Consider the following 14,217-nt stretch of genomic DNA (forward strand, 5'->3'; position numbering starts at 1 on the left):
CAAGCGCATACAGTGGAAGGTGCGTGCTGCAAACCAGACTCCCCTCCCACCCTTTCCTTCAACGACTGTCTGTCCCACCTGTGACAGAGACTGTAATTCCCATATTGGACTGTACAGTCACCTGAGAACTCACTTTTAGAGTGAAAGCCTTCCTTGATTTTGAGGGACTGCCTATGATGATGAGCACTCTTGCCTCTTAGTCAGAAGGTTATGGGTTCAAGTCCCACTCCAGGGACTTAAGCATAAAAGTCTAGGCTGACACTCTAGTGCAGTGCTGAGGGAGCGCTGCACTGTAGGAGGTGCCGTCTTTCAGATGAGACGTTAAACCGAGGCCCGGTTTGCTCTCTCAAGTGGACGTAAAAGATCTCATGGCACTATTTAGAAGAGCAAGGGAGTTATCCCTGGTGTCCTGGCCAATATTTATCCCTCAATCAACATAACAAAAAAAAGATTATCTAGTCATTATCACACTGTTTGTGGGAGCTTGCTTGTGCACAAATTGGCTGCTGCCTTTCCTACATTACAACACGGACTACACTCCAAAAGTACTTAATAGGCTGTAAAGCGCTTTGAGATGGCCGTCTTTCTTTTTCTTTTTATATTTGACCCTTAAATGAGTTTTTGGCCACATATCCACGGCATAACTAAAACTGCCTATTTCCACCTCCGTAACATTGCCCATCTCCGCCCCGCCTCAGCTCATCTGCTGTTGAAACCCTCATCATGCCTTTGTTACCTCTAGACTTGACTACTCCATCATCATAGGCAGTCTCTCAAAATCAAGGAAGACTTACTTCCACTCAAAGTAAGATCTCAGGTGACTGTACAGTCCAATATGGAAAATACAGTCTCTGTCACAGGTGGGACAGTCGTTGAAGGAAAGGGTGGGTGGGGAGTCTGGCTTCCGCATGCTCCTTCCGCTGCCTGCGCTTGTTTTCTGCATGCTCTTGGCGACGAGACTCGAGGTGCTGAGTGCCCTCCCGGATGCTCTTCCTTCATTTAGAACGGTCTTTGGCCAGGGATTCCCAGGTGTCGGTGGGGATGTTGCACTTTATCAAGGAGGCTTTGAGGGTGTCCTTGAAACATTTCCTCTGCCCACCTGGGGATCGCCTGCTGTGCAGGAGTTGCGAGTAGAGCGCTTGCTTTGGGAGTCGCGTATCGAGCATGCAGGCAATGTGGCCCGCCCAACGAAGCTGGTCAAGTGTGGCCAGTGCTTCGATGCTGACCTGATCAAGAACACTGACGTTGGTGCGTCTATCCTCCCAGTGGCACTCCTGGCTGGCCTCCCCCATTCTACCCTACGTAAACTTGAGGTCATCCAAACTCAGCAGCCCATGTCCTAACTCGCACCAAGTCCCGTTCACCCATCACCCCTCTGCTCGCTGACCTACAATAGTAGGAACTCCTCCTAAATACCAACTCACCATTAAACATACAATGTTTATGTCAAATAAAATAACAATCTTAAAATAAAATCTCAATGCCAACTGAATGGTAGATCCACTGGTTGGATATGCAGAGCTGTAGCAGCTTCTGGTTGCATCTCTACTTGGGTATTACATCGGCTTAAGGTATTGCCAGCCAGTCAGTGACTGTTGTCCCAAGTATCAAACTTTCGCCAGTAGTTATATGACGGATGTCTGCCTTTGGTGCGATGGATCAGCTTTTATCGTGCCAATCAACTTGGTGCCCCTATGCTCAAGTTCATTGCACTAGGCTTACATTTTAGAAAATTTGCAGAAGTGAACTGCCGATTATGAGTCTAACTATGCATCCGAGGGACTGAGCCGCATGGCAACCTCAGTCGGAGCCCCCCCGTTGCGGCGCGCAACTCGGGTGCTGACAGTTTAAAGTGCACGGTGAGAAACAGTCCGGGGTGACACTTTGCAAAACTTGGGTGATTCTAAGGAAAAAGGAAATACAAACAAGCGGACGGGCACCTACCCACTAATAACTCCCTCGCTCGTCTGGAAGAGCAACAGGACACCGAGGGCCAGCCCCACGCGCCAGCAGCGTATCCAGGGTAAGGGCCGATACCCCACGGAGCAGCGACCATCAACCGCCATTCTCTATCCTGCCCCCCCCCCGCCCCCAAACTGCCCACATCACGTGATACAGGCCGGCCGTTATCACATGACGCTATCGTGCGTCTCCACAACGTCGGTCGTGATCGCATTACTCACGCGCCAAAACAAAAAAATCGGCATAAATCTGTTTATAGCAAACGAGAGTTCTTTTTCCTCCCCGGGATAAAGAAGTTAGATGTTAGAAGTAACCTTTAAAATCAGTGCAACACTTTAAAGCGGTCAGGGTTGTTACCCGGACGGAATGAGCGAGGGACAGACGGATCGGGGACTATAATTATCTGTGCACTGCTGGTGAGAGTAGCGTGCGCGAGCTGTGCCATGGGATCTGCTGCGTGCGCCAGGTCTGTGCGTGCGCTGAGGAATGCTTTGCTCATAAAGGGTCGCCCTGGGCACGCGGCGGAAAGAGTGCGCGAGGCCAACACCGGGGCAGCGGCCCCTGGGCACGAGGAACATTACTGCGTGCAGCTGGTCCGGTGAGTGCCAGCATTCCGCCGTCCACAATACATCTTTGCACTACTGTGCGCCACAGGTCTACTAATACCTGTCTTTAATCCCAAGCCTCTTTTTTTAAAACTCCAGCACCACCACGAAACACCAGCTTAAACGAAGTATACGTATACTATCCACTAATGGAAATGCAGTTCAAGTGAATTAACTGCTACCCTTTTGCTTGGACTGAATTTCAGAACTGTCCTGTGTTAGACCGCCATCTGCCGATTGTATCTTTAAACTCAACCCACTTGTGTACTTGAACTAGGTCTCCGTGTCGTACTTTATTTCGAATCACAGATATTTCCAGCAGAGAAGACCATTCATAGAAACATAGAAAATAAGTGCAGGAGTGGGCTATTCGGCCCTTCGAGCCTGCACCACCATTCAATATGATCATGACGAATCATTCACCTCAGTACCCCATTCCTGCTTTCTTTCCATACCCCTTGATCCCTTTAGCCATAAGGGCCACATCTCATCGTAATCATAGGCAGTTCCTCGGAATTGAGGGAGACTTACTTCCACTCCTGAAGTGAGCACTTTGAAACATAGAAACATAGAAAATAGGTGCAGGAGTAGGCCATTCGGCCCTTCGAACCTGCACCACCATTCAATATGATCATGGCTGATAATTCACCTCAGTACCCCTTTCCTGCTTTCTCTCCATTCCCCTTGATCCCTTTAGCCATAAGGGCCATATCTAACTCCCTCTTGAATATATCCAATGAACTGGCATCAATGACTCTCTGCGGCAGGGAATTCACAGGTTAACAACTCTCTGAGTGAAGAAGTTTCTCCTCATCTCAGTCCTAAATGGCCTACCCCTTATCCTAAGACTATGTCCCCTGGTTTTGGACTTCCCCAACATCGGGAACATTCTTCCCGCATCTAACCTGTCCAGTCCCGTCAGAATCTTATACGTTTCTGTGAGATCTCCTCTCATCCTTCTAAACTCCAGTGTATAAAGGCCCAGTTGATCCAGTCTCTCCTCATATGTCAGTCCAGCCATCCCTGGAATCAGTCTGGTGAACCTTTGCTGCACTCCCTCAATAGCAAGAACATCCTTCCTCACTTTGGAGACCAAAACTGCACACAATATTCCAGGTGAGGCCTAACCAAGGCCCTGTACAATTGCAGTAAGACCTCCCTGCCCTTAGCTATGAAGGCCAACATGCTATTTGACTTCTTCATTGCCTGCTGTACCTGCATGCCAACTTTCAATGACTGATGAACCATGATACCTAGGTCTCATTGCACCTCCCCTTTTCATAATCTGCCACCATTCAGATAATATTCTGCCTTCATGTTTTTGCCACCAAAGTGGATAACCTCACATTTATCCACATTATACTGCATCTGCCATGCATTTTCCCACTCACCTAACCTGTCCAAGTCACCCTGCAGCCTCTTAGTGTCCTCCTCACAGCTCACACCGCCACCCAGTTTAGTGTCATCTGCAAACTTGGAGATATTACACTCAATTCCTTCATCCAAATCATTAATGTATATTGTAAAGAGCTGGGGTTCCATCACTGAGCCCTGAGGCACTCCACTAGTCACTTTGGTGGCTGAACAGTCCAATACGAGAGCCACATACTCTGTTGCAGATGGGACAGATCGTTGTTGAGGGAAGGGGTGGGTGGGACTGGTTTACCGCAAACTCTTTCCGCTGTCTGCGCTTGATTTCTGCATGCTCTCGGCGTTGAGACTCGAGGTGTTCAGAGTCCTCTCGGATGCACTTCCTCCACTTAGGGTGGTCTTGGACCAGGGAATCCCAGGTGTCAGTGGGGCTGTTGCACTTTATCAGGGAGGCTTTGAGCTCATTTGCCATGAAGGAGCTCTGAATAGTGTCTTGTGCCTGGCATGCGGACTATGTGGCCTGCCTAGCGGAGCTGATCGAGTGTGGTCAGTGCTTCAATGCTGGGGATGTTAGCCTGAGTGAGGACACTGATGTTGGTGCGTTTGTCCTCCCAGGGGATTTATAGGATCTTGCGGAGACATCTTTGGTGATATTTCTCCAGCAACTTGAGGTGTCTACTGTACATCCTCCATGTCTCTTGAGCCATACAGGAGGGCAGCTATTACTACAGCCCTGTAGACCATGAGCTTGGTGGCAGTTTGGAGGGCCTGGTCTTCAAACACTCTTTTCCTCCGGCGACCAAAGGCTGCACTGGCACACTGGAGGCAGTGTTGGATCTCGTCGTTGATGCCTGCTCTTGTTGATAGGAGGCTCCCGAGATATCGGAAGTGGTCCACGGTGTCCAGGGCCGCGCCGTGGATCTTGATGACTGGGGACAGTGCTTTGCGGCAAGGACAGGCTGGTGGAGGACCTTTGTCTTACGGATGTTTAGCGTAAGGCCCATGCTTTCGTATGCCTCAGTAAATACGTCGACTATGTCCTGGAGTGCGGCCTCTGTATGTGCGCAGACGCGGGCGTCGTCCGCATACTGTAGTTTGATGACAGAGGTTGGGGTGGTCTTGGATCTGGCCTGGAGACGGCGCAGGTTGAACAGATTACCACTGGTTCTGTAGTTTAGTTCCACTCTAGCGGGGAGCTTGTTGACTATGAGGTGGAGCATGGCAGCGAGAAAGATTGAGAAGAGGGTTGGGGCGATGATGCAGCCCTGTTTGACCCCGATCCGGACTTGAATTGGGTCTGTGATGGATCCGTTGATAAGGATCATGGCCTGCATGTCGTCGTGGAGCAGTCAGAGGATGGTGATGAACTTTTGGGGGCATCTGAAACGGAGGAGCACACTCCATAGACCCTCGTGGTTGACAGTGTCAAAGGCCTTTGTAAGGTCGAAGAAGGCCATGTAGAAGGGCTGGCGCTGTTCTCTGCATTTTTCCTGTAGCTGTCGCGCTGCAAAAATCATGTCCATTGTGCCCCGTAGGGAACAAAATCCGCACTGTGACTCCGGGAGGTGCTCCTTGACCACGGGGAGAAGACGGTTGAGGAGGACTCTAGCATCGATTTTCCCAGTGGCTGATAGCAGGGAGATTCCTTTGTAGTTGCCGCAGTCAGACTTGTCCCCTTTTTTAAAGATGGTCATGATTACTGCATCTCTGAGATCCCCCAGCATGCTCTCCTCCCTCCAGATGATAGAGATGAGGTCGTGTATTCGTGCCAGCAGTGCCTCTCCTCCATACTGCAATGCCTCAGCAGGAATTCCGGCCACACCCGTAGCCTTGTTGTTTTTGAGCTGTCTTATGGCTTTTTATACCTCGTGCAGTGTTGGGGTCTCCCTTTTGAATATATCGAATGAACTGACCTCAACAACTTTCTGTGGTAGAGAATTCCACATGCTCACAACTCTGAGTGAAGAAGTTTCTCTTCATCTTGATCCTAAATGGCTTACCCCTTATCCTTAGATTGTGACCCCTGGTTCTGGACTTCCCCAACATCGGGAACATTCTTCAGAATTTTATGTTTCTATGAGACCCCCTCTCCCCTCGAATAAAACTTCTCTGGTCCTGTCTGCTCCAGTGGAAATAGTCCCAGTATCTGAACTCTCCATGATAATTGTAGCATTTTTGCCCTCTTGCAAGTGTTGTACATCCGGAGTGCATCTTCATTATTGTAACAGAATTACACGATTATAGCTACAGTAACTTTTAATCAATGTCTTCTGTTGTAGCAATCTGACTTGCATGTCTTCTATTGCAGTAAATGTATATTGAATTTTATTAACACAGCTTTGGAATTGACATTGTGACAGACTAATAGTATTTTTAATGTATGTATAGAATTTATTTTTCAAACATTGAGACCTAAAGATTGGTGTTTTGCCTCACTGGAAAGTATAAGTGTTGACAAGATTATATGCATTTTACGGTGAAAAATTTAGTTGTCATTCTTTTGCAAATGTGCTTTAAGTTATTGGTTAGTATGATATATCTTTTTGATATATTGATGATCTGGATTTGAGTAAACAGGGCATAATTTCAAAATTTGCAGATGACATGAGACTCAGGCACTGTGCCACTGCAGGAATGGATGGTCGGTACTTTGTGTCTGAAAAGATGCCTGACAACTTGTATTTCATTGACAAGAAAGATCTCCATAATAAAGGAAAATTGAAGTTTCTGTGGATCGACCTAATTCTACAGTAGTAAATATTGAGTATAGCAATAGAGGAGGACATAGACAGATTGGTGTATTGGACAGACATGTGGCAGATTAAATTTAATGTAGAGAAGTGTGAAGTGGTACATTTTGGTAGGAAGAATGAGGAGAGACAATATAAACTAAATGGTACCATTTTAAAGACGGTACAGGAACAGAGAGTCCTGGGGGTGTATGTAGACAAATCTTTGAAGGTGGCAAGACATTTTGAGAAGTCTGTGTTTTTCTCAAAAAAAGGGATCCTTGGCTTTATAAATGGAGGGATTGAGTACAATAGGAAGGAAGTTATGCTAAACTAAACTATGTAAAAAAAAAAATGGTTAAGCCTCAGCTCAATTCTGGGCACCACATTTTAGGAAGGATGTCATAGCCTTAGAAAGGGTGCGGAGGAGATTTACCAGAATGGTACTAGGGATGAGGGACTTCAGTAATGATGTGAAGAGGCTGGAGAGCTGGAGTTTAGTGCAGAGAAGGTTGAGGAGATTTGATTGAGGTGTTCAAAATCATCAATGGTTTTGATAGAGTAAATAAGGAGAAACTGTTTGCACGAGCAGAAGTCACCAGAGGACACAGATTTAAGGTAATTGGCAAAAGAACCACAAGCGAAATGAGGGTAACAAAATTACACTGAGTTGTTATGATTTGGAATGCACTGTCTGAAAGGGTGGTGGAAGCAAATTCAATAGTAACGTATAAAAGGGAATTGATAAATACTTGAAGGGGAAAATGTTCAAGCTATGGGGAAAGAGCAGGGGTATGGGACTAATTGGATAGCTCTTCCAAAGAGCTGGCACAGGCACGATGAGCTGTAAGGCTGCCTTCTGTGCTGTATTACTGTGATTTTACTGGTATAAGTTATAAGTTTGTGAGATACTTGGAGATACAGTTAAAGCATATATTCCTGTCATTATGTGATTGATCTGTTTAGTTTTCTAATCCCTATATGTAACAGCATCAACTTGCAGCGATGTCGTGCCTTTAATGTAATAAAACATCCCAAGGTGCTTCACACGAGTGTTATCAATCAAAATTTGACACTGAGCCACATAACGAGATGTTGGAACAGGTGAACAAAAGCTTGGTCAAAGGTTTTAAGAAGGGACTTAAAGGAGGAGCGCTTGCTTTGGGAGCCTCGTGTCTAGCGAGCCAAAGGTGGGCAGAGGAAACTTTACAAGAGCACCCTCAAAGCCTCCCTGATAAAGTGCAACATCCCCACCGACACCTGGAAGGCCCTGGCCAAAGATTGCCCTAAGTGGAGGAAGTGCCATCTGGGAGGGCGCTGAGCATCTCAAGTTTCATCGCCGAGGGCATGCAGAAATCAAGCGTAGGCAGCGGAAAGAGCGTGTGGCAAACTTGTCTCACCCACCCTTTCCCCCAACGACTATCTGTCCCACTTGTGACAGGGACTGTGGTTCTCATATTGGACTGTTCAGCCACCTAAGGACTCATTTTTAGAGTGAAAGCAAGTTTTCCTTGATTCCAAGGGACTACCTATGATCATATGATGATGAAAGGAGGAGAGAGAGAGAGAGTGACGGAGAGGTTTGGGGAGGGTATTCCAAAGCTTGGGGCCTAGGCAGCTGAATGCATAGCTGTCAGTGGTGGAACGATTCAAATTTGGAATGTGCAAGAGGCTAGAATTGAAAGAGTGCAGAGATCTCGATGGGTTATATGACTGGAGGAGGTTACAGAGATGAGGGGCAAGGCCATGAAGGGATTTGAAAACCAGGATGAGAATTTTAAAATTGGGGCTTAGTACAAGGTAGGCTACAGGCAGCAGAGATTTAGAGAGCTCTAGTTTTATGGAAGATGGGAAGCCAGCCAGGATTGCATTGGAATCGTGAGTCGAGAGGCAAGAAAGGCATAGATGAGAGTTTCAGCAGCAGATAAGCTGAGGCAGTGGCAGAGATGGGCGATTGTTATGGAGGTGGAAGTAGGCCTTGGTGATGAATTGGATATGGGTTCAGAAGCTCATCTCGGGGTCAGATACGACACCAAGGTTGTGAACAGTTTGGTTTATCCTCAAACAGTGGTCAGGGAGAGGAATGGAGTTTGTGGTGGGGACCAAAGACAATGGCTTCGGTCTTCCTAGTATTTAGTGTTAGGAAATTTCTACTTGTGTCGGACAAGCAGCATGACAAATCAAAGGCAACTGAGGGGTCGAGCGAGGAGGTGGTGAAGTAGAGATAGGTTTCGTCAGCGTACATGTGAAACTGGCGTGTTTTCGGAACGCTTCAGATTGACATAGCTGAGATTGAGCTCTGAATCTCTAGTGAATCATAGCAGTTGGCTCACTCTCTCTATCCCTGTGGTACAGCATGTTAGCATCACAATGTGTTGTCTGTCCTCCATTACTAACAGCCATTTTTTCCCTCACTAGTTTTGTTCCACGTCTGTTCTCTTGTAACATGAAGAAGTTTACTCCTTGCTGGGGTACCAGGCACCGTTCAGTGCTACACAAACTATAAAGTAGAGAGCTGTGAGATGCACTCAGATTTAAATGATATTGAGGCAAATTTCTAAGTGGGCAGGTTGCTGCTGGAGGTTAGGAAGCACAGGGGCCCTTGGGTATGTTGGATCTCAAAAAGAGCAGAATGAATTATGATGTGTACTGCGGAATTTGATGAGTAATTGCTGGAAAACTATTAGTTGTCCTTGTTAATTTGCTGGCTCATCTCCTGTGCTGATTTGATTTCCTTCGAGAGGTCAGAAAGGATTCTTTGATAGAGGTTTCCTGAAATGGCTACAGGTTTTTTTTGCCTCTCCAGGGGATGGTCAGGGTTGGGGGGGCAGTTGGGGTTGAGTCTAGGTAAGAAATAGGGTGAGCAGATATGATCCTGATGGTGTTTCCTCATTCTAAGTCATAACATGTTCTTATCGTTAAACCCTCCACAGGAATTCAGCTCCAGTGTATTTTAGAATTTTCTAGCTTATAATTTAAAAAAAAAAATTCAGACCATATTGTAATGTGAACTGTTTCTTACTGTTTTCTGTACTATTGCAGAAATAACCTGAGATGCAGCATGTTAAAAGAAGCAACAATGGATGAAAATGGTTTTGAATTTTTAATATTTTCTCTCGCCAGCAAATTCACATCAGTAGAATTGACTGTAGTCAGACTGCAGGTCTCCTGCTGTGCTTGTTTTGGTGTTTTCAGTGTTTATATTCTGACTAAAGTATGCTAAGTCCATGATTGAGTCCGTACGCTTTCCACATAGAAATCGCGACTATGAAGGTTTCCTGTCCTCTCTGCTGCTTTCTTCAGAATTTCGCCGCTCAGTGTTCGCATTAAGAGCTTTCAGTGTGGAGTTGGCTCAGGTAAATATTCTCAATAGCATATGCATGTGTGTTCTTTTAAAATTAATGATTCTCAATTCTTCGTAGAGTTATTGGGTGAATAGAAAAGTTCGCCCATTAGGCATGTAAGCTTAATTTAACAGCAGCCAACATCTCGTGACTATGTGAAGTAAAATATATCGCTGGTGGCCAACAGTCTTTTTTACGTGATTAGTCTGCATAACTCACATTAAAAACTGTATAAAACAACAGTTGATCAATTAATGTTTAATATTTTGATCAACTTGATTGGCAGGAATTGACTACCACAAATAATATTTTAGAAGTAATTTTCTTTTTGCTTTTAATGGTTCCTTGGGGAGGATCACTACATTGACCAAAGTGGTGGTTAAGTTGAGCCCTGGTTTTTGAGATAAAATTTGACCTGACAACCCTGCTCCACTATCAGAAATTCTGAGCAAATCATGTAATGGCAGTAGTCACTTTTTTTCTATTTTAAACCTGTAGATTAATCCAACATGAAATCAACATTATAGTAACCTCTGCATAAATTCGGAAAAATTTGAGTGAAATCGGTTGATCAGTACGAATATAATTTTCTGGGATGCAGTGAACTATTGCATTGATTTTTTTTAAGTGAATTAAATCAATAGTGAGTTAAGCATGTCTAGATGATCCTTGATGGGAATGATGTAAGATTCACATATTTCTGTATGTATGATCCAAGTTCTGGTTTCCAAATTTACGAAAGGATATACTTGCTTTTGGAGGCAGTTCAGAGAAGGTTCACGAGGTTGATTCCGGAGATGAGGAGGTTGACTTATGAGGAAAGGTTGAGTAGGTTGGCCCTCTACTCATTGGAATTCAGAAGATTGAGAGGTGAACTTATCGATATGTATAAGATTATGAGGGGGCTTGACGAGGTGGATGCCGAGAGAATGTTTCCACTGATGGGGCAGACTTGAACTAGGAGGCATAATCTTAGAATAGGGGGCCACCCATTTAAAAGGAGAAATTTCTTCTCTGAGGATTGTAAATCTGTGGAATTCGCTGCCTCAGAGAGCTGTGGAAGCTGGGACATTGAATAAATTTAAGACAGAGATAGACAGTTTCTTAACCGATAAGGGCTTATGGAGAGTGAGCAGGGAAGTGGACCTGAGTCCATGATCAGATCAGCCAAGATCGTATTAAATGGCGGAGCAGGCTTGAGGGGCCGTATGGTCTGCTACTCCTCCTATTTCTTATGTTCTACAGCAGGAACAAGTTTACTGTTTCAAATTCCCACCTTAGATTCCTGTTACTGTAGTGGCGATGTCACATAGCTTGCTACTAAGACAGCATGATAATGCACTTAATTTGATTTTTGGCACCTGTCTGGTGCTGAAGTGAGGAAGGGGAAGCTGATATGGACATGCCATTTGCGTATTGTGATTACTACCCATTTTAAACATAGGAACATAGAACATAGGTGCAGGAGTAGGCCATTCGGCCCTTCGAGCCTGCACCACCATTCAATAAGATCATGGCTGATCATTCACCTCAGTACCCCTTTCCTGCCTTCTCTCCATACCCCTTGATTCCTTTAGCCGTAAGGACCATATCCAACTCCCTCTTGAATATATCTAACGAACTGGCATCAACAACTCTCTGCGGAAGAGAATTCCACAGGTTAACAACTCTGAGTGAAGAAGTTTCTCCTCATCTCGGTCCTAAATGGCTTACCCCTTATCCTTAGACTGTGACCCCTAGTTCTGGACTTCCCCAACATCGGGAACATTCTTCCTGCTTCTAACCTGTCCAATCCCGTCAGAATTTTATATGTTTCCATGAGATCCCCTCTCATTCTTCTAAACTCCAGTGAATACAGGCCTAGTTGATCCAGTCTCTCCTCATATGTCAGTCCTGCCATCCCGGGCATCAGTCTGGTGAACCTTCGCTGTACTCCCTGAATAGCAAGAACGTCCTCCCTCAGATTAGGAGACCAAAACTGAACACAGTATTCCAGGTGAGGCCTCACCAAGGCCCTGTACAGCTGCAGCAAGACCCCACTGCTCCTATACTCAAATCCCCTAGCTATGAAGGCCAACATGCCATTTGCCTTCTTCACCGCCTGCTGTACCTGCATGCCAACTTTCAATGACTGATGTACCATGACATCCAGTTCTCATTGCACCTCCCCTTTTCCTAATCAGCCACCATTCAGATAATATTCTGCCTTCATGTTTTTGCCACCAAAGTGGATAACCTCACATTTATCCACATTATACTGCATCTGCCATGCATTTGCCCACTCACATAACCTGTCCAAGTCACCCTGCAGCCTCTTGGCATCCTCCTCAAGCTCACACCACCACCCAGCTTAGTGTCATCTGCAAACTTGGAACTCAATTCCTTCATTTAAATCATTGATGTATATTGTAAATAGCTGGGGTCCCAGCACTGAGCCCTGCGGCACCACAGTAGTCACTGCCTGCCATTCTGAAAAGGACCTGTTTATCCCGACTCTCTGCTTTCTGTCTGCCAACCAGTTCTCTATCCATGTCAATACATTACCCCCAATACCAAGTGCTTTAATTTTGCACACCAATCTCTTGTGTGGGACCTTGTCAAAAGCCTTTTGAAAGTCCAAATACACCACATCCACTGGTTCTCCCTTGTCCACTCTACTAGTTACATCCTCAAAAAATTCTGGAAGATTTGTCAAGCATGATTTCTCTTTCATAAATCCATGCTAACTTGGATCGATCCTGTCACTGCTTTCCAAATGCACTGTTATTTCATCTTTAATAATTGATTCCAACATTTTCCCCACTACTGATGTCGGGCTAACTGGTCTATAATTTCCCATTTTCTCTCCCTCCTTTTTTAAAAAGTGGTGTTACATTAGCTACCCTCCAGTCCATAGGAACCGATCCAGAGTCGATAGACTGTTGGAAAATGATCACCAATGCATCCACTATTTCTAGGGCCACTTCCTTAAGTACACTGGGATGCAAACTTATCAGGTCCTGGGGATTTATCGGCCTTTAATCCCATCAATTTCTCTAACACAATTTCCTGTCTAATAAGGATTTCCTTCAGTTCTTCCTTCTCGCTAGACCGGAGTTCGGAGGAGCCACCAATTTAATTGCAGTCTAGTTGTCATTTTGGCAAGTTGTTTCGGCACATTATTTGGGAATTAACTGGAAAAGGTGATAGTATTCTATCAAGAGACAGACAAAAGAACATGACTGGATAAAATATGGTGGAATGAGTAGGTGTAATATCAAAGCTGTTGCATTCCATTAGACTCGAAATCCTACAGAAAGAGAGGGGAGTGGGGGGACGGTGGGGAGGGTTTGTGTGCGCATGCGGACAGGACAGCATTGAGGTTTTGTAACAATACAAGTGTTATCAACAAAGTATCATCAAAAAAAAAAGAAAGACATTGGTTGTGAAGTGCTTTGGGACGTCCTGAGGTTGTGAAAGGTGTTATCTAAATGCAGTCTGGTGAAAGAGAATTTGCAATGTTAAATATGCAATAATATGAAGACTATAGTGATATTTAAATGTCGTCTGTAAAGGACCAGTGGCAGGAGGCATTAAAGTATAAGCGGCAGGACTGGAGTTAAGTAACTTTGAATTAAGTGAAAGTGCACGTTGTATTTGTACATGTAAGTACTTCTTAAGGGTTCATGTTGAAGAAGTCACTGGTGGCATACTCACTGTGACTGGGAGAAAAGGTATGCAGGTCAGTGAGGGGGCAGGGTCAGGGATTTGTTGTGGCTGAGGTCACTGGTTGCGATGTGGATGGCGTCATGAGATCCAAAGGATGAAGGTTTTGCGGGGGTGGGGTGGGGGTGTACAGAATTGTGCCACCTCGTGGCTGGAGTTTGTAACTACATTATAACAGGCAGCTGGTCACATATGGGGGCTGAATTTTCCGTGGTGGTAGTGGGCGGGATCGATGGCAGGTTGGATGGGAAAGTTTTTTTTTGACAGTCAACCCACTCCCACGTACCTTTCCCACAGGCGCATCTGTCAGCGTGGAATTGACCTGAGCTGCAGTGGCAGGAGACCCAATTGAAATCATTGAGGGGCTTAACAGGCACTCGAGCCTTTTTCCCCATACTTTGTAAATTTCCCTGCATGGCCACGGGATTCGTACAGCTCAGGAACCACGTCTGTCAACCTGAAGCGTGATTTCCGTGGCAATTGCTCCAGCTGATTACTTGA

General features: G+C 45.5%; 2 protein-coding genes across 6 annotated transcripts in view; one reads left to right on the plus strand and one right to left on the minus strand.

The window, feature by feature from the left end:
- nagpa (N-acetylglucosamine-1-phosphodiester alpha-N-acetylglucosaminidase) overlaps positions 1 to 2,079 on the minus strand; it is a 141,377-nt gene extending 139,298 nt beyond the window's left edge. The window contains exon 1 of one of the 2 annotated variants that reach the window (XM_070894405.1): positions 1,945 to 2,079. In XM_070894405.1, the coding sequence (XP_070750506.1) occupies positions 1,945 to 2,066 (122 nt within the window). In that variant the 5' untranslated portion in view covers positions 2,067 to 2,079. The remainder of the gene's footprint in view (positions 1 to 1,944) is intronic. The other variant, XM_070894412.1, reaches the window with a different exon arrangement.
- A 78-nt stretch (positions 2,080 to 2,157) lies between these two features.
- ndufaf6 (NADH:ubiquinone oxidoreductase complex assembly factor 6) overlaps positions 2,158 to 14,217 on the plus strand; it is a 66,481-nt gene continuing 54,421 nt past the window's right edge. The window contains exons 1-2 of one of the 4 annotated variants that reach the window (XM_070876352.1): positions 2,158 to 2,560; positions 9,924 to 10,023. In XM_070876352.1, coding sequence (XP_070732453.1) covers positions 2,406 to 2,560; positions 9,924 to 10,023 — 255 coding nt within the window. In that variant the 5' untranslated portion in view covers positions 2,158 to 2,405. The remainder of the gene's footprint in view (positions 2,561 to 9,923; positions 10,024 to 14,217) is intronic. The other 3 variants (XM_070876362.1, XM_070876372.1, XM_070876383.1) reach the window with 3 other exon arrangements.

The sequence above is a fragment of the Pristiophorus japonicus genome, chromosome 1 (assembly GCF_044704955.1).
Source record: "Pristiophorus japonicus isolate sPriJap1 chromosome 1, sPriJap1.hap1, whole genome shotgun sequence".
Lineage (NCBI taxonomy): Eukaryota > Metazoa > Chordata > Chondrichthyes > Pristiophoridae > Pristiophorus > Pristiophorus japonicus.